This window comes from Acomys russatus, chromosome 13 (genome assembly GCF_903995435.1).
Source record: "Acomys russatus chromosome 13, mAcoRus1.1, whole genome shotgun sequence".
Classification (NCBI taxonomy): domain Eukaryota; kingdom Metazoa; phylum Chordata; class Mammalia; order Rodentia; family Muridae; genus Acomys; species Acomys russatus.
Window position 1 is genome coordinate 9099699 of NC_067149.1, and position 21461 is coordinate 9121159.

The following is a 21461-nucleotide window of genomic DNA, read 5'->3' on the forward strand; positions in this document are numbered from 1 at the left end:
TATATATATATATGTGGGTGTGGGTGTGGGTGTGGGTGGGTGTGGGTATGCATGTGTGTATGTATATACGATACAAGCACACACATAATTCAGGAAGTTTCTTCAATGTATGAGCTGCCTTGTAGAAAAAATTATCCAGTCTACCATGTCAATAGTTTCAAACTAGAGAAATTTTGTATTAAGGAATTGCTTTTCCCTGTACACACACACACACTTATTCCATCATTTCTTTTGAAAGCATTCCTAGTAGATAAACATCATTGATGAAATCTGTTTCAAGTAAAAGTGTTTAACAGTTGCATTTAGTCAAACCACTTACCAAGCCATTCAACCATTGGTCACTGATCAATAGTATAATAAGGCCCATTAACTAAAACAGTTTCTTCTAGGATTAACTTATAAAAATCATAAAAGCAGAAGTAATGCATTATTTGCATATTATAAGGAAATGCGTTAAGTATATATGATTAGGCAGTGGAAATATTTAAAACAGTAGGTCTTTGGATAGTTGGAAAACATCTGTGGAAAAAAGCACCTGTTAAAGGCAAAAGATTTGTGCGATCTGAAGACCAAGAAGAGACTTGATACCCTATGAGCATATAAAGGGGGAGGATGTCCCCCTCAGTCACAGTCATAGGTGAGGGGAGTAAGGGAAAAATGGGAGGGAGGGAAGAATGGGAGGATACAAGGGATGGGATAACCATTGAGATGTAACAAGAATAAATTAATAATAAAAAAAAGCACCTCTTGCAAAGATTGATGATCCAAGTTCAACCCACATGACCCACTCAGTGGTGGGGCAGAAAAGTGCCTGCTCATGAAAATTGCCCACTTCCCCCACATTTGCATATGAGAAAGAGGGAGTTAAATTTTGTAGTATTTCCTTTTTATAATTACTTTCAGAAATGTATCTGCGGGCATTACATTTTCATTATGTCCATGAAACCTAGCTATAGACTCAAGAAACAGAACATTTGAGTCTATTAATACATTTGTCTTCTGAAAATTACATAAATCAATTATCTGGGTCATTTTAACAATATTCATCTTTTTCCATCATTGTGTAACATGACATATCAGCACATGATATACACTGTCACAGGTGTATGTGGCTACATTAGATCACAATCCAATTCCAGGCAACAATTTTCTAATAACCTCAAAATAAAAGTCAACACTGGCTACAAGTTTTTCCAAATAAGGTACACAGGCATTCCCCGTGCATTGATTAAATCAGAGAAAAATTGTATAAAGAGGTACTGGAATGTTCTGCTGCCTCCGAAGACTCGTTTGAAGAGTTTTCTGACACTTGTGTTGGCAGACATATGAAGCCCAGCCTTGAATATTTTTTCTCTCTCAAAATGTACATTAACCACACAAAGCATCATGTCCATAGTCTATATTTTCAATAAATTCTCCACAAAACACCTTTTTACACATTGTGGATAAATATTTTTATTCTATTTTTATTTAAATAAAAACAGATTTGGAGTATTTTGTTTTATCTTATTTTATGGTGTTTCTTTAGATAACTGTTTGTTCTCTAGTAAGAGACTTAAAGGGTTGTAGATTCGGGAAGGGGAAAGCTATTTCAATAAAATAAAATAAACTTAGAAAAATAGATGTTTTTATATAATCTATTCTCATTATGATTACCACTTCCTCAGCTATCTGAGATCCTCCCACAACCCCTCCCATTCCAGTTCATACCCTTTCTGTCTCTCATTAGAAAACAAACAAGCATCTAAAGAGTAACAATAAAAAATAAAATAAGATAAAGTAGGATACCAATCTTATGGTTTGAACATAAGATCATTAACTGGAGGGAGAACTTTTTGAAATGAATATGCATCATATTATGTCATTCTACATAAATACAAGACATGTGTGTTATAAGTGTGCATTGAGAGAGAAGGCTGTTCTTCACTTTTCTGACCTATTTTGTAAGTCAATGAATATATTTATGAAAATTCATAAAAAGAAAGAATTGTAGAAACTGTTAAAAAGAAACCGCTCTTAAGTTTCTAATATTTACTTTCAGGTCAATTGTTTGGTTGAAAATAAAATCCTAGTATGCTGATATAAGTGAGTATATACCATTTGAGTCTTTCTGCTTCTGAGTTAACTCACTCATTATGATCATTTCTAGCTCAATCCATTTGTCCACAAATTTTGGGAATTCTTTGTTTTTAATAGCTGAGTAGTATTCCATAGTGTATATGTACCACAGTTTCTTTATCCATTCTTCTACTGAGGGACACTTAGGCTGTTTCCATGTTCTCGCTATTATGAATAAGGCTGCTAAGAACATGGTTGAGCAAATTTTCTTGTTGTGTGCTGGAGCACCCACAAAAGCCTTCACTTACCAAGAAACTGGGACAGAGGGGAGGACATCCTATTGGGACTCTAGATGAGAGAAGCATGGGAGAATAGCAAAGTGGAAGGATCCAGAGGGTCCTGGAAACCTACAAGTAGAACATTCTACAAGTAGAATTGGGTCCAGGGGTCCCGCACAAACTAAGGCACTAGCCAAGGACAATACAGGCGGTAAACTTTAAACCACTACCCAGATCTAGCCAATGGGCAGAACATTCTCCACAGTTGAGTGGAGAGTGGGATATGACTTTCACACGTACTCTGGTGCTTCATATTTGACCATGTCCCCTGGAGGGGGAGACCTGGTGGCACTCCGAGGAAGGATAGCAGGTTACCAAAAAGAGACTTGATACCCTATGAGCATATACAGGGGGAGGAAATCCCCCCAGGAACAGTCATAAGGGAGGGGAATAAGGGGAAAATGAGAGGGAGGTAAGAATGGGATGACACAAGGGATGGGATAACCATTGAGATGTAATAAGAATAAATTAATAAAAAAATTTTTTAAAAAAGAAAAAAAAATCCTATACATACAACGAAGAAGAGTATTGCTCAGCCTCTGTTCAGTGCTCTTCCATCTTTCAGTCTCTGTATAAATGACACCTTCCTACCCAGTTACTGGAAATATACAAAGCAGTTCAACATTTTCCTTTAGCCCTTTGAAAAGGATCACACTGGCCTCTTCCAATACACCATTGTTTCCAAGGGGTGATGCCTGGAGGTTACAGCTGTCACTGTCTTCATGATTAGGAATGTGCCCACAGCTCTGTGAGTCAGTTATTGTCTATTCAAGTTCACTGTAAAGCAAAGCTAGGCCTTACTCTGTGTCCAGTGTGGCCCAGTCAATAGCCCTGTCTAGTGGCCTGGGCTTCACTGCTATACTGCTTGGATTTGCGCCATTGAACCCAGCCTGTATTGTCTTCACAATCTGAGAAAAGAGTTGTAAAACCTGAGCCTGTTTCATCATCAGTAAAATGAATATAACAATCTTGAAAACAGAAACAGTATTAAGAGGCAGTGACTGACACAAAGGAAAGATTGAATAAATTTTGATTTTTTTATTTATTAAAATCATAAGGAATTCTTACTGTGTATACTGTTTGTCAAATTGGTAAATGATAGGTTTGTTGATTACCTATTTATCTATGGGTTACTATGTCTCTCTTTTTCTCTTTCTGTGTGTGTGTGTGTGTGTGTGTGTGTGTGTGTGTGTGTGTGTGTGTGCATACTGCATTATATGAATGGAGATCAGAGGACAACTTGCAAAAAATCAGTCTCTTGTTCCACCATTTGTGTTTGGAGACTCTGCTCTGGTCATGAGGCTTGGCAGCAATTGCCTCTACCCACTAACCCGTAATCATGTTCATAGACTGTTCTTTCATGTGTTCCCCTCAGCTACCTAAAATTAATAGAGCTCTGCTGTGCCTGTGAATGGTTATAACAAAGCATCTTCAGACTCCAAACATCTGTACTTGGGTATAGAGGATATGTCTCAAAAACCGTAAGTTCTCTGAATCAAGATTCATGTCCCACTGCCAAACTGAGGGACAAAGACAGGAAATTCTGCTGATTGTGTGTTTGGTCTTTTGTTGTCATTGTTTTTACTTTTATTTTATTTTTAGGTTGTGTGTATGTGTGCACATGCACACACATGAGCACATCCACACATGTATGCATGTGCATGCAACTGCTGTATTCATGTGTATATGCAGGTAGATGCAGAGGCCAAAGGAAAACTTTGAGTGTTATCCCTTGACACCCTCTGCCTTATTCCCTTGAAGCAAGGTCCCTCTGTAAACAAGAAACTAGGTATTTTCTGTAAGAATAAAGGCCACTGAGGTCCACTGATGTTACCATGGAGCCTTGCTGATCCTTCTGCCTACAGTTCTTTGGATTCGGACTCTTAATGCCTTTCTTGTTTTTGTTTTGTTTTGTTTTGTTTTGTTTGCACTGGTGTGAGGGTGCAAATTCACTCACTATTTTGGCATGCAACAAGAGCTCTTGCTCACATGCACCCAGAACTTTCTATGCTTTGCTCAGTTTTGAAACAGTGTCTTCCCATTGTATACATACTCACCTTGAACTTAAGAATCTACTGCTGGAAAGAGCAGCTATGGAAGTCTGTTCTACTTCTCCTGGGTAGGGAAGGTTCCTGCTTGAGATAAACAATTTCTCTGAAATTTCAGTAAAGCATATAGTGCCAGCAGTTCTTGTCATCTCAGGGATGTCTTTGGGTTCAAACACTTTGTTCTGCAATGGTACTTACTTTTATTTATTATTTCCCATTATGTTTGCTAAACTCATTACTTGTAGGCTATATGTATCTCTAAACATTGTAGCCAAGAGTTGTGGAAATACTCAGAAAAAAATGAGTATCTCTGTAACAGAACAAAACAAAACAACGCTGTGGAAATCTCACACATCACACCGGAGCCTTAAATCTTCCTCTGCAAATTCCTAGTGACTTTATTTCATTAGCATTTTTCTATCATAACAGTAGCTAGTTGTCAATAAGTTATATGTGAAAACTATTCACTACATGTAAATAGCTTAGGTGCTGAAGAGCTGAATCAGCAGTTAAGAGCACTTCCTACTCAGGCTGGGCAGTTCAAAACCAACTGTAACTCAAGCCTGAGAGGAGGTGACAACCTCTTCTGGCCTCCATGGACAAGTACACACACTTGATACACACTTATTTTTCACACACAAACATACACACAGGAAACAGAGAGAGAAAGAGAGAGAGAGAGAGAGAAAGAACACCGATATATTTTTTAAAATCTACCACTATCTTTTCATGAGATCCAATTTGTAATATCAAAAATGAAATTAAGCTAACAAAACATGTTTCCAGCACATATGCACTTGACTGTGCATGTTCACACATATGTATATATATGAAACATAAGTATTGATAGTGCAGATTTGTTGGGAGATTTGTTTGCTTCAGGATAATATATAGAGAATTCTCATTTCTGTTTTAATAATGTCTTAATCCTTAAAGTCAGAAGGGACAGGGATTGCCATGATCAGTGTCCAGGTTGAAAGTTTCCTGTTTTTGCTTCTGCAAAATGAAATTATCTGTTGGCTTTGTTGTTGAAATCTAACTGTGTTCTTTCTTTAATGTTGTCATTATTAACACAGGAATTCAGGGTCAGATGGGGACATGATAGCATCAATGTACATGCCTTTCTTTCACGACTAAGTACAAAACAGACTCTAAAGTTATGACAAAATAGATTTTCAGATAAAATCAGTGTGGATGGAGAGATAGCTCAGCAGTTAAAGAATATATACTCCTCTCCTAGAGACTCTGAGTTCAGTTCTCAGCACCCATAACTCACTGTCACAATCATTTATAATCTACTCAGGGAAGAATGACACTTCTCACTTCCATAGACACCAGCATTCATGTGAACATACCTACACACATAGTTAAATTCAGTACACACTTTTTAAAATTTTTAATATTATGTTAATTTATTCATATTACATCTCAATTGTTAGCCCATCCCTTGTATCCTTCCATTCCTCCCTTTTTCCTGCTTTCCCCCTATTCCCCTCCCCTATGACTGTGACTGAGGGGGACCTCCTCCCCCCAATCATGCTCATAGGGTATCAAGTCTCTTCTTTGTAGGCTGCTATCCTTCCTCTAGGTGCCACCAGGTCTCCCCAACAAGGGAGCGTGGTCAAAAATGGGGCCAGAGTTCATGTGAAAGTCAGTCCCCACTCTCCACTCAATGGGGGAGAATGTCCTGCTCATCGGCTAGATCTCAGTAAGGGTTCAAAATTTACTTCCTGTATTATCATTGGCTGGTGTCACAGTTTGAGCAGGGCCCCTGGTCCAGATCCGTCCATCATAATGTTCTTCCTGTAGGTTTCTAGGACCCTCTGGATCCTTCTGTTTCCCCATTCTGCTATCCTTCTCTCACCTAGAGTCCCAATAGGATGTCCCTTCTCTTTGCCCCAGTTTCCTGGTAAGTGAAGACTTTCATGGGACATGCCCCTTGGGCTAGTATGCAGATATAAGTGAGTATATACCATTTGAGTCTTTCTGCTTCTAGGTTAACTCATTCATTATGATCATTTCTAGCTCAATCCATTTGTCCACAAATTTCTGGAATTCCTTGTTTTTAATAGCTGAATAGTATTCCATAGTGTAAATGAACCACAGTTTCTTTCTCCATTCTTTGACTGAGGGACATCTAGGTTGTTTCTTGATTTTGGCTATTACGAATAAGGCTGCTATGAACATGTTTGAGCATATGTCCTTGTTGTGTGGTGAACCATCTTTTGGGTATGTTCCAAGAAGTGAAATAGCTGGGTCTTGAGGTAGCCATATTTCCAGTTTTATGAGAAAGTGCCAGATAGATTTCCAAAGTGGTTGTACAAGTTCGCACTCCCACCAGCAATGAAGGAGTGTTCCCTTTACTGCACATCCACGCCAGCATGAGCTGACACTTGAGTTTTTGATCTTAGCCATTCTGAGGGGTTTAAGATGGAATCTCAGAGTCACTTTGATTTGAATATCTCTGATGACTAAAAACTAATCAACAACAAAACGATGACAATTATCAATACTTCAAGATGGATCTACTGGCCTATTGATTAGAAAATCAACCCTAGTGCTAACTTATTTGTTCTCAACATTGTAAATTTGAATCTTATTAGCAATATCATAGTAACAATAATAACTTTATATATGTATATATATATTTTATATCAACATATCACTCAAAATATCTCTTTTGTATAAGTTTCTATTATCCTCTTTTAATATATAAAATATAAAATATTTAGTTTTCATATGTGTGTGTGTGTATGTGTTTCACCTATGTGTGTGTATGTATATAGTTGCAGCCCACAAAGATCAGAAAAAATTATTGGATCCCCTGTAGGCAGAATTCCAGATAAATGTGAGCCACAGTATGGGTCCTGCAAAGAGAACAAGGGTCCTCTGGATGAGGGACAAATTTCTTAGTCACTAAGGAGCTCTTCATGAGCAAGACATTGCCTTAAGTAAATGTATAATCCTGGTTGAAATACAGCAACAGATCAGAGTACAATGTAGCAAGCCTAATAATCACACCCCTACAGTAAGTGTACATCAAATCATGAAGGATAGTTAGTTTGAAGTTATTTTAAACTATTCTAGGATTTGATAAGATAGAACAACAGGCAAGAGCACAGACAACTTTCTCAGAGGACCCAATTTCAGTTCCCTGAATGCATGTCAGGTTGCTCTCAACTGTTTTGGTTTCTAGCTCCAGAAGGTCAAAAACTGTCTTTGGCCCTCATGGGCCATTGCAAACATGTGCACCTGCATATACATAGTCACATATGCTTAGTCCTCATTAAAAGAAATCTTTAAACCATTACTCCAGAACTTTTCTGTAAGCAAATAAGGGACTTGAATTTTTTACCATAGTATCTCAGTTAAATGTGTTACAGTTCAGGGAACAATTAGACTCTTCTGGGTAAGGGCTTCCATCCTTCTGGCTATTATAGTTGGGAAATTTATTCAAATAGTTTCAAATCCATCAGGTAAATGTCTTCCACTTTAGTTTTTGTGAGTAAAAAATTAATTAATGATTTTATTAGTTATTTAAGAATATGCTCCAGCACACAACAAAAAAATTTGCTCAACCATGTTCATAGCAGCCTTATTCATAATAACCAGAACATGGAAACAGCCTAAGTGTCCCTCAGTAGAAGAATGGATAAAGAAACTGTGGTATATATACACTATGGAATACTACTCTGCTATTAAAAACAAGGAATACCCGAAATTTGTGGATAAATGGATTGAGCTAGAAATGATCATAATGAGTGAGTGAACCCAGAAGCAGAAAGAATCAAATGGTATATACTCACTTACATCTGCATACTAGCCCAAGGGGCGTGTCCCACGAAAGCCTTCACTTACCAGAAAACTGGAACAGAGGGGAGGACATCCTATTGGGACTCTAGATGAGAGAAGCATGGGAGAATAGCAAAGTAGAAGGATCCAGAGGGTCCTAGAAACTTACAAGTAGAACATTATGATAGGCAGATTTGGGCCCAGAGGTCCCTCTCAAACTAAGGTACCAGCCAAGGACAATAAAGGCGGTAAACATTAAACCCCTACCCAGATCTAGCCAATGGTCAGAACATTCTCCACAGTTGAGTGGAGAGTGGGATATGACTTTCTCACGTACTCTGGTGCCTCACATTTGACCATGTCCCCTGGAGGGGGAGACCTGGTGGCACTCAGAGGAAGGACAGCAGGTTACCAAGAAGAGACTTGATACCCTATGAGCATATACAGGGGGAGGTAATCCCCCTCAGGAACAGTCATAGGGAAGGGGAATAATGGGAAAATGAGAGGGAGGGAAGAATGGGAGGATACAAGGGATGGGATAAACATTGAGATGTAACAAGAATAAATTAATAAAAAGAAAGACAGGAAAAAAAAGAATTCTATACAATATATTTTGATCATATTCATTCCCTTCTCTCGACTCTTACCAACAGCCCCATCCCTACCTACCCAAATCTATGTTCTCTTTCTTTCTCTTAAAAAATAAAACAATAACACCAAAAAGAAAAAAACATGGAGTCTAGTTCTGTTTCATGCCTACTGCTAGGTATGAGCCCTGGTCTGAAGTGTGTTCAATATAGCAACCATCACTCCATTGAACACACATGGCTTTGCCTACACCAGAAGCAATCAGATGCTAACAGCTCCTGGCTAGCTCTGGGGCTTGGTTTCTCTCTGCTTCTGTCATGCTAAGGTTCCATGTAGCTTAAGCTTGTGCAGGTCTTGTGCATGCTGTCCCAATCTTGTGGATTTATACGTGTACCTACCATGCTATGTCCATAAATGCTGTCTTTGGAGTCATCCACCACTCATACAATCCTTCCCCTTCCTTTTCTATTGTTTGAGTACAATTTTTATATGGCTGTATTCATTAGGATAAAAGCCATTTTTATTCCAATTTTATCTTTAAAAATGGTTTACTTATTTTTTTATTTTAGCAGGTTCACATATTTTACTAACGGATGTGAAATATTTCACTTGACTATTCTCTTTGATTTTCCATGTTAATTTTGTCTCTTTTTCTTTATATTTATAGCATTACCATAATGTACCTATTTGAATGTAGCATATTACGTGCTAAAATATCTTAGGATAGGAATATAAGCTTAAAGTTAGAGATGTTTTCTTTTAGTCTTGCAATGTTTTGCTTTTCAATTACTCCAAATTACATTTACACTGTACATGCGTAGTTTTGGCAAAAAATATTAAAAGCATACTTGATAACATGACCAAAACTCATATTATCTCACAGAGACTGGTGCAGAATGCATAGAAACTGAATAAGTCACCGGGTCCTCTTTGTTATAGGTTCCAGCTTAATATTTTTAGGAGATTCCAGAGTGTGGGAACAAGTAAGTCTCTGTTTCTACTCTTTTTTTTTTTTTTAATATTTATTTATTATATATACAGTGTTCTGCTTATATGTACACTTGCAGGCCAGAAGAGGGCACCAAATCTTATTGTGGATGGTTGTGAGCCACCATGTGGTTGCTGGGGATGGAACGCATGACCTCTGGAAGAGCAGTCAGTATTCTTAACCGCTGAGCCATCTCTCCAGCCAAGTCTCTGTTTCTCATGCCTTCTCTTGGTCTCTTTTTTTTTTTTTTTCTGTTTATCTTGTCTAAATTTGATGTATTAATGTTTCTGTTTTCCTATTATATTTTATTTTTTCATGTTTTTATATTCAATTTTTTTTATTATTCCTTAGAAACCTGTTTGTTTTCTGAGAGATAGAAAGGGAATAGGTCCTTATGAAAGAGAAGACAGGAGGAACTGAAGTAGTCAAGTCAGAAACCATGTCTGGATATAGTATGTGCAAAAAAAGTTATCTATTTTTCAATATAATGAACAAAAAGTATATCTGCTTTGATTTCAAATGTAATGTCTTCCTTAAGTTTACTGTTGCTATGGTGAGATGCTATGATGAAAAACGAGTTGTGGAAGAAAGGGTTTGTTTGGCTTACACTTCCACATCATAGTCCATCAATAAAGGAAGTCAGGACAGGAACTCAAACAAGACAGAAACATGAAGGCAGGAGCTAATGCCCAGACATTTGAGGAATACTGCTCGCTGGCTTGCTCTCTGTACCTTCTTCAGTCTGCTTTCTTATAGAACTCAGGATCACCAGCCTAGGGCTTGCACCTCCAGCAATAAACTTGGTCTTTTCACATCTATCACTAATTAGTAAAATATCCTACAGTCCTTTGTGCAGCCTGCTCTAGTGGAAGCATTCTCTTCATTGAGTTTTCATCTCTCAAAGGACCTTAGCCTGTGTCAAGTAGACACGAAATGAGCCTTCACACATTATAGAGCTTACTGTTTCAGCACACTCCTTAATGTTCTTTCCTTACAGCAAACATTCCTAGTAGTAATGGTTACAGTTCCTTGGTATGACCATTCTTAGTAGGACTGATTGATTATACATTTGCCACATGTATATTTTGATGGTATTTTCTAGTATGATTATCTGAATTTGCATTTATTTTTAAACATTTATTTAATATGTGGATGGGACACTCAGGTGACACCCCATGTGTGTAGAGACTAAAGGACAGTTTGTGGGAATTTCTTCTCTCCTTCTATCATGTAATTTCTGGGGTTCAACCCGCCATGTTGATCTGACTGTCCTAATCTGTCTGTGGAGTTCAAACAGGTTTCATGAGGTCCAGGCAGCCATGCTCTGACTTAGGCTGAAATGACCTCAAATGCCCAATCCTCTGCCGAGATGACAGCCCTTCACCACACCGTTCTGGCTTGGGAGGTTTTGAGAGAACCAAACACATAGTCTTTGGCACATTAGGCTGGCACTTTAACTACTGAACTACAAGCCTGTACCCCAAGTTTCTTACATATTGTACCTGCTTATATTGGGGAAAAGCAGAGGAGATTCTGTTACTGTTACAGGGCAAAAATCACCTGATTGGTTTTCAGATAAGCTGTTATTTATGTGTGAAATTTGTTTTAATTTATACAAACATCCCTTTTCTGGTTATTTCAGGAGGGTGTTCAGCTTATCTCATGATGTTTTGCTACACACCTTTCCGTACTGCTTTGCCTCCCTCAACAGGTTTTGCTTGCGTGCAGTTTTCCTGCCAACATTTAGCGATGTTGGCCGAGTAAAGACATCAGTGATACAGTCAGCAGGGCAGCAACAATACCAACAGGGACCTGCAGGTAGCCGAGTTACCAGGTGTGCTGACAGCTGCATGAGACACTGTCACAAACCAGAGATTGACAGCAGCAACAGCAACAGCAAAAGGTGTGAATATGTGCCTCCAAAATCGCTACAGTTTCGACAGTGGTGAAAGCAACAGGAGACAGTTGAACAAGTAGAAAGGAGACAGGTAAGGAAGGAGAAGGAAAGGTGTCGCTAAGGTTGTTTGAAAACATTATGGCCAAAGACAAGGTGAGGGGGCTTTGTTCAGCCTACAGCTTATATTCCATTCCCTTTGGAATTCAGTGCAGAAACACGAGGCAGGAGCCTAGAGGGATGAACTGATACGCAAACTATGGAGGAGACACATGCTTCCTGGCTTGCGCCCTGTGGCTTGTTCCACCTACTTTCCTATAAACTCCAAGACCACCTGCCCAGAGGACGTACTGCCCACAGTGCCATAGCACCTAGAGTTGAAGCGCTCACAGGTAAATCAATAAGTGAGAAAATGTACCACGGGCTTAATCCGTGTGCCAATCTGATAGAAGCATTATTAATTACGTGTCTCTCTTCCCAAATGATTCCACCTTTGTGTCAAGTTGACACAAGACTAGCCAGCTGTGAATGATAGAAGATTTTAAGGAGCCAGGTAATAGAAATACCATCTTTGGAGATGTTCAGAAAATGTCAAAGCACAAAGGTCTAAGATACTGCCTTTACTACTTTTATAGTTGTGATGAACAACCTGACCGGAATCAACTTAAGTGAGAAAGCAGGTCACCTCATACCCATAGTCCAGCATAGAGAAGTATAGAACATTCATGCTAACTTGCTTGTTTGCTCGTGCTCAGCCCTACTTTTCTATTCCTAGTTTCCTCAGGATCACATACCTAAGGAATGGAGCCAACCACAGTGAGATGATTCTTTTCATTACAAGTAAATTAGGACAGTTCCGCACAGACAGAAACACAGGCCAATAAAAGACAGACAACCCTTCAGGAACAATCTATTCTCAGGTGATTCTTAGTTGTGCTGAGTTGATGATTAAAATTAACCATCACACTGTGATTACATGATTCCTTTTGGTATAAGAAACTATAAAACTTTTTTTTTTATATTCATGGTTCTTGTACTTATCTTTTTTTTTTTCTTGAGTCCACTAATGATGTTTTTTTTCTCTCTTTCACTTTCTTTTATTTTTTTATTAATTTATTCTTGTTACATCTCAATGTTTATTCCATCCCTTGTATCCTCCCATTCTTCCCTCCCTCCCATTTTCCCATTATTCCCCTCCCCTATGTCTGTGACTGAGGGGGATTACCTCCCCCTGTATATGCTCGTAGGGTATCAAGTCTCTTCTTGGCAACCTGCTGTCCTTCCTCCGAGTGCCACTGATATGGTGAAAAATGATATTGAGACAAGATATTATGGAGGTAAAAAAATGTCTGTCTCTACTTTCGTTAGATGCGTAAGAAGCAGGAACAATAGGGCTACGGATGGCATCGTCATCAGTGGTCCTGGTGTCTGGGGCTACATTTCAACAGGGGATAAGTTTGAAAGCATAAAAAACAAGGTTCTAGGATCACACAGTTCGAACTACCATACCCCTTCCAGCAGAAGACGGAGTAAGTAGTCTGCCAGCTTGTTGCATTCATTGAAACATTAGGAAATCAACACGCACCAGGCATTCACCATCCCATCCAAGACTGAGGGTCTCTGGAGGGATTGTCTGTCTGCTTACTTATGTACTTTTTGAAGATCGGTGGGTTTCTGGCTCATCAACTTTTGCCACATTTCTATGCACACAGAGAGAAAATACAGGAGCAAGGGTTGTATATATAAGCTCGTTAGAGTATGTTGCACATCCTGGTGTGCAAATGCTTATGAAGTGATTGTAATGTACTGGACAAACCGTTACACTAAGATACCTGGTAGGAAATGCAAGCTACATACTTCCATATTTGGTTGAAGCTGAAGATTAAAACAGGATAGCTGAGGCCCAGTACCACATCCAGTATTAGAAGATTCCAGTATTAGAAGAAAAGAAAAAAGTAACTCCAATCTAACTACTATTTCTTAGCAAATATTTTAAACATTGACTTTTTTCTTTTCTCTCTGATATTTTGTTTGTGTGTTTTGTTCGTCTGTGACTTAACTGCTTCATAAATACTACTTTCTATGCCAACCTCCATTCATAGCTCTCTCTCTCTCTCTCTCTCTCTCTCTCTCTCTCTCTCTCTCTCTCTCTCTCTCTCTCTCTCATTTATGATGCTAATATAAACAATCCTCTGAATCTAAAATGAGGACATAGCTTTAAGGTCTTGAGGAAAATGAAGTTAAAGGAAGATGAAATTGATCCTTTTTCTTAACCCCTTGGCCTGGAGTGATGCTCTTCCATTCTGCCCATTGTCCAGTGGTATGTCCAAAGAATTCCTTGTGTGGCCCCTACTTGTTTGCAGGACAGATGTATTAAAATTATGTATGCAAAATTTTGTACCTGCATAGCTTGTTTTTTTTCTTCTACTTTCAGTCGACTATTGGAAGTTTCTTCCCTGTCCAATCAAAGGGTAGGCTCTCTATATAAGCTTTTCTTCTTTGTTTTACTTTTATGGAGAGATCTCATTTTTCTGAACAGAGAAAAATATCCCTATAAGGAAAAAAAAAAATAGGTGGGGTTTAAGTCATGGCAGGAATTCGACCTACTGCGAAAAGTGAGGTTTCTGTTGATATGCACAAAGGGAAAGGAGAAGGGGAGAAATCTGGGGAAGAGGTTGAATGTACATTATATTCTGAGGTAGAAATCATGTTTTCTGTTGGTTTTAGTTATGTTTGGCTTCTTGTTTCTGTGTCTCACTCTGTAGAGTAGGCGGGCTTTCAGTTGGTGCCATCCTTTTGCCTAAGCTGCTTCTGTGCTAAGGACATGGGCTTGAGCCACCTTGCTGGAACTGTAATAAGGATTATATTGTACACACGACACCCACAGTTAATTGTGAGAACTGTAGCCTAGGGGAAAGAATAACAACTAGGGCCACTCTATCCTACTGTGTAATCTTCATTGACTGTAGCTGCAATCATATTTTATTTTCAACCATTTGAGTTGATATCTCTTTTACATGGGTCTTTACATTTTTATAAGTATGGATGGATCTTTCACACAGAGATCTAGTAATATCTATGGAAGAAGGAAGGCTTTGAAGGTGACATTGACTCTATTACTAATAGTAACTAACTCTGTGGTTTATTGACTTATTGATTGTTGCCAGAGCACTTTACCTATTGACTTAACCAATTAATCATTCCATTTTAAAGCACTTTTATCTTTTATAATTAGACAAGTTCATACTAGCTACAAAACCTAACTATGAAAACAGACAAATGTTATTACAACTTTAGGAGTAGTGTAAATTCCAATGCAAGAATATTATAACAGTCAGCATAGAAGAAACATCAGCAGAGAGGTTGCAGAGTTGGAATGGAGTCTGTGCTGTATACATTAGTTTTCCATTTATCTTTCCTACTCCATCTGATCCTTCACTATTTTTGAGATTAAAAGAGATGTAGATTTCTCAAAGGAGGCTAAAATGAGCATTTTGTTCTTAAAACTAGTTGGAGGACTAGAGCACTTGCCTAGCATGTTCATATGATTTGGATCAAGATATATGTAAGACCTCTTCATAATGGAAGGGAAGCTAAAAACTGGTTCTCCAAAAGCAATGCTATCATAAGTATTGTCTTAGTGTGTGTGTGCACGTCCATGTGTGAGTATATACACATGAATGTGAGTGTGTATGTGAAGAATACCAGTCAGCCATTGGTGTTACTCCTCAGGAACTGCCCATTTTGTTTGCTTGAGGTATGGTTTGGGACTCCATGCTCATCAATGGAGCTCCGTTGGGTGGCCAACAGGCATCTAGCATCTCTTGGCGCCATCTGCCCAGTCCTGGGATTCTGAGGTATGCCACTATGATTAGAATTCTATGTGAGTCCTGGCGAGCTAGCTCAGGTCATTATGCTTGCCTAGCTGGCTCTGCGGACTGTGCTTCCTTCCTAGCCCCCACTGTATGCTTGTTTCTCACATGAGTAAGTTTATTTCTTTGTTAAAAATTGATGAACTTCAATGTTCAATCAAATGTTTTTCAAATGCTAGAATGCTGCTCAAATTTTGCAATGATTATAATTATATAGCTACGGATTCAATACAGTTTGAAGTTGATCCTCTTCTTGGTATTTTCTCTATCATTTTCTCAGGTCTATACACAAACAAAACAATAAAGCAGACATTGAATTATGGCTTTGGTGATTTCTATGTTGTGAATATTTCTATCATAGAAAATTTCAAGTTTCAAGTGTTAGTTACTGAATAGTCTTTGAGGTAACAAACAAATCCTACTACCTTCTCATGAGATGCCATAAGTAACAAAAGTATTAGGACCACTTTATGAGTCAAATTTCATAATTTATGACAGAAGCTTCTAATCTTTTAGCTTCTGGAAGCCATTATTAGATAAAGAACTGATTTGGACAACCTACTCTAAAGTAAAAATTTTTTTCCTCCCTTATTTTTACAGAGCATCATTAGCAGAGAAGTATCTACCTGGGAACAAGACAACATGTCTTTAATTTTTCTTATCATGATTTCTTGGTTTTGGTTTTTGCTTTTTGCCTTTTCAAGACAGAGTTTCTCTGTGTAGTCTTGGCTGTCCTGGAATCACTTTGTAGACCAGGCTGGCTTTGAACTCACAGTGATCCGCTTGCCTTTCCCTCCCTAGTGCTAGGATTAAGGGCGTGCTCCACCACAGCCCAGCTGTGATTTCTTCTTCCACACTTAAAACTGTTGTTTCTGATATATCAATGAGACTGGAAGTAGTTAAACTATTATAAAAATTTGTGATCTCTGAGCCTAAGAATTGGTGAAAATTTTCTTTTTCTTAGTTGTATTGGTAGTTCATCAACAGCCACACTGCCAATAATCAATAAAGAGAACCATATCTCTTTCCTGTATTTTTTCTAGTGCTTATTTGTAGTTTGATTGTTTGTTGTTTTAGCCAAGGACACGATGAGACAATTCATCTTGGATGTTTCATCAGGATTTGAGATGGCCTCAAGATGACTTTCTGACCTAGCCGTGTTCTCTTTCACAGAAGGCTCATATTCATGTTTTTATTCAAACAAATGCTGAACATGGAAGCGATTGCCAATACAACCTAGCTCCCCTTTGTGCTAGGATACCCATTAAACTTCTTTCATTTTCCTTAATAAAAATCAGATATGATTCCCATAGAGGGCTCATTTGGGGCACACAATAAGGAGCCAACTGTGGTCATTTTCTCTGTTTAAGGGTCTGAGGAAGTAATCAAAGTCTGAGGAGAGAGAGAGACAGACAGACAGAGACAGAGGCAGAGAGATAGAGAGACAAAGAGACAGAGACACAGAGAGACAAGGAGATAGAGACAAAAAGAGAGAGAGAGAAAGAAAGAGAGAGAGAGTGGCAGAGAGAGAGCCCATGGGAAAAGGAAAGATTAGGCAAAGCTTTTCTCAAATAAATATTCCACACAGTATCTTCCATCTCACTCCGTATCTCTTTACAACATCATAGTTATTTTATCTTTACATTTTGACTACATCTTTTACAAAATAAGAATAGAGTATGGCACTAAACTTTCCAATACATTATATATTAGGTCTTAAGAGAATATTAGCCTTGGTTTTAAGAAAAACATCTTTTGGCTCATAGGAAGGCCAGGGTTGCCTTCACACTTCCTTTAGTTTCCTGAATGCCTTCAATTCTATATGCACCTTTCCCAGTCAATATTTTAAATGAAAGGTTTATTTTACTTTTAGCTATGTATATGTGTGTGCTTAAGTAGAACTGGGTGTGAGTGTCTATGGAGTCCAGAGGTGCTGTAGTCCTCTATAGTTGGAATTAGCAGAGGGACATGGGGTAGAGGTATGGTAAGATTCCTGGTACTGGAGCCCCAAAACAAACTCAGGTCCAGAAAATGTTCTTAACTACTGAGCCATCACTCCAGCCCCAGATCTTTATTCCCTGAGCAAATTATCAGCTAATCATCATACAAATATTGATATTATTTTCTCCCTCAACTGTCAAAGTGGTTCTCACATTGTAGATTCAAACTCATATGTGGGGAGAAAAACATCATGCCTAACTACATATTCATGAGATGAGAGACTAGAAAATATAGAGAAAATATCAAGCAGATGAAATCAAATACAAACGAGTTCCCTCTTCCAACAGAAATCTGCTCTGAACATTTCATTTTTTTCCCCACACAAATGAAAGTATTCCTAGAAAAAAACCTACTGGTTTTCTTTTCTCTTTTTTCTAGTACTTCCTGCCCACTCTATATTATACATAATATCCAGTCAGCCAATCAAAAACTATTATTTAATTTTACTGGCAGAATGCCCCCACTTTTTCTGAATCAACAATTTCCTCTTTAGCCAATCTTCTACCACAGAATATATGGGTGGGGTTTTTTTCTCCATGTGAACTACAATAATTTGAAGAGACCATATGTATATCACTTTCATTGATTGAATTATTTCTTTTCAGTACCCACAATTACATTGCCTCTTGTGGTATGAATTTGCATTTTAATAGGTATTAAGCCTTAAACTAAAAACACACATTTCTAAAATAGAAACTCAGGTAACAACTAATGGGCAGAGTGGATATAGGAGACAAATGGTCCCTTTTTTGTTCTTTGAGAAGACAAGCTTCTGTGACCCTCTATTCATAAATCTGAGTCAAATTATCAGTGTCCATCATCTCTTCATTCCATTTCAACAAATAATATTCGGTCAAGTAATATTAAACCAAAACAGTTCTAAATCCTCCAGTTGTAGAAGTTTATGTAAATTCTCTTTGACATTCTCAAAGTTACTCAATTAGTTGTATGGACCTACCCGTCAGTCTCTGCATTTATTTTCCTTGGTTGCCCTAGATATTCTTGGATTATTATCATTCAAATAATTATTAAATAACTAAAAGTGGGAAATACAACAAAGGAGGGAGGTATGGGACCAAAGATACAGCTCAGCTGTTAAGACCTAAGTGGTTAAGTGGTTTAGGGTCCCTTAGGATCCAGGTTCTGTGCCAGAATCTACAGAGATTTGACTGCGGATCTCATGCCCTCCCTATTTCTGAAGGTACCAGTTAACACGTATGGTCCACAGACATACATACATTCACAATACCCATACATATAAAATAATTTTTAAGTGGAGGTAATATATTATTATCATTTTGAAGTGTTCCTTCCATACAAGTTTAAGAAAAAAAAAATCATAGATTTTTGAAATTGATTCACCCACTTCAGATATTTTATGATTTCCTCAATCTTAATTCCAGGATACCCTATAAATTTTAGAGAAGTGCCAAGATAATAAAGGGATAGAGTGCTCATTTCTATCACAACTCAGTAGGTAATTTGCGTGAGAAAAAGTTCATTGCAAAACTGGATGATTTTAAGGAAAGTGACTGCAATAAAGTTGACAAGTCTCAATTCAGTTCTTGTCTAATATTCCGTCTCGGTTACCCGGACACTTGGCAAAATGTTATAACTGAGAAAACAAGGCTAAATAAATATATAAACTTTTACAAAGTCATATTTTAAATAACATGGTAAATGCGCAAAGTAGCTGGCCAAATAGAATTATTGACAAAGGCTGAGCATGAAGTAGTTAAACTTACAATCTCTCTTGCAGGTGGGATGGCATACTTATGTGTTTATCTTTTTTAAAAATATAAATAAAGACAAGCCAACAACAGCCATAAATACAGTGCAAATTACTCCTGTCATTGAAAAACGAGACAATATCATTTGTGACATGCAGAAAGCCATTTCAAACCAAAGCAACTTGCAAAACCTCCTGATCACAGACGATGGGAGGGAGAGAGAACTAGAAAGTTGCTAACAGCTGCTGCAGCTGTGAGGCATAAACCCGGGCATAAACCTTTCATAATTTATATTATTGGAGAAAGGGGGGGAGGGAAGTGATCCTGTGCCTTTAATTTCCCTTTCTGAGCAGGGAAGGCTGCACAGCCCTGACAAGCTCACTTGTTCCTGTCTTTAATGTGCAATCTGTTTTCTCCAGCGGAGGGCACTCAGTGTATCACAAACTGGAGCATTAGCACCAACCAGCTCTGAGCACCATCAGTCTCTGGAAAGCCTTCTGAATTAGACAAGGGCTGCCTCTCAGCACAGCTACAAAACACTTTCAACCTGACCAGCTAAATGGATAAACCTAGCCCGCATAGCTTTTAAACTGGGGTCTCACACAGAACAGGCGGCCTGCTTGCTTCAGCAACGGAAAAATCCTGAGGATGAATTGCTTTATCTGGGAATGGCAAAAGGCAGCACAATAAGGAATGCCAGGTACTCTGAGGATTTTCTTTTTCTGTTCTTTTTTTTTTTTTTTAACCCCGTCTCCCCCGCCCCCCCCCCCTTTCCCTCTGTCTGTCTTTTCCACAGAGAAGTTGGTTACCTCCGAGATGAGCTGTAGTTCTTTTCACAGATTGTCCATTTACTACTAATGTGTCCCTAGTGAATTATACAATGGTCCTCAGAGCCTAGAGGCCCTCCCCCTCCGACCCCCCTCCCACCCCCAGCAGCTTCCTCTTCCCTGCCCCTTCATCCCACGCTGTGATGATTTTTCTTAAAGTATACGTACATCTATATATATATATACATGTAGTGTGTGTGTGTGTGTGTGTGTGTGTGTGTGTGTGTGTGTGTGTGTGTGTGCGCGCGCCTGTCCTCTCCGGGGAAGTTTACATGGGGCTACTGGCTCACATGCGGGCTCAGAATGGTTTGAATGACAGCTGCACTGTGTCATGAAGGTGGTGGTGATTTCTACAGGAGAGACCAAATAAGAAGGAAGCTAAGAGAGGGGGGCAGACGTTTTTTGGATGACAAAGGATGGGTAAGCGAACTTTTGTTGTTTTCGTCTTAGCAAAGCTGATCCTAACCCCTCATCCTCAGCCTGGCATTAGCTGCTAAAAGACCAGGAAACAGGCACAAAGCATCAGGCTCTACTTTACCAGTTGTCTCACTATAGTTGCTATTATATTTTTAGATCCTTTTCTTTTGGCAGTGTTTTTTTTTTTTTTTTTTAATCTATAAATGTATAACGCGGACTTAAACACACTCTGGAGGGATAGCTTTAAGACTGTCTCTAGCGTCTGCATACCAACAGCTTGGGAACGGAGCATGAAATAAATACCATGTTTGCTTCTATTTCCTGATAATCTGAGCCACGCTTGTGTTCGGGTTGCTGTCAGGAAGATTGTTAACACTTGGCTGTGTGTCTGTAGGGGTGGGGTCCCTACTTTTTCAGAGAACGCACCGGAGGCTTGTTTGATCTTGAAAGCTGCATTCTGAATACAGCTTCCAAATTTCCAGTAGTCATTTGCCAGTTTTATTTTTTTCAACTGTGACTGGCTTTTTTTCCTCTCTCTCTCTCTCTCTCTCTCTCTCTCTCTCTCTCTCTCTCTCTCTCTCTATCTGTCTCTCTCCTGTCTGGGAGAGCTGGGTTGTATTTCAATGAGTCTGTAGCTAACAAGAAGACAGAGTGCAAGATTGAGTTAAATAAATAAATAAAGGAGAGATAAAAGAAAAAAGACAACTCTTTGAGAGAGGGAGAATTTTTAGACTAGGATTTTAACTAATTGTCTCTTGTTTTTAACAAATGACTATTTAAGAAGAAAAGAAATTGTAGCCTGCAGTACACCCTCTGCCCTGGTCTGTTTTTTCCCAGTTAAGAAATAATATATTTACTGTTGAAGGTGGAGAGGAGTCCCCCTTACACGTAATGACTTGAAAATGCAG

The 21461-nt window shown here is 38.5% G+C and overlaps 1 protein-coding gene across 2 annotated transcripts in view; it reads left to right on the plus strand.

Moving 5' to 3' along the window:
- The first annotated feature begins 19714 nt into the window (after positions 1 to 19714).
- The window catches only part of Lrrtm4 (leucine rich repeat transmembrane neuronal 4), a 771295-nt gene continuing 769548 nt past the window's right edge, over positions 19715 to 21461 (plus strand). Inside the window, exon 1 of one of the 2 annotated variants that reach the window (XM_051154758.1) lies at positions 19715 to 20009. In XM_051154758.1, coding sequence (XP_051010715.1) covers positions 20003 to 20009 — 7 coding nt within the window. In that variant the 5' untranslated portion in view covers positions 19715 to 20002. Of the gene's footprint in view, positions 20010 to 20367; positions 20557 to 21461 lie in introns of those variants that run through there. The other variant, XM_051154759.1, reaches the window with a different exon arrangement.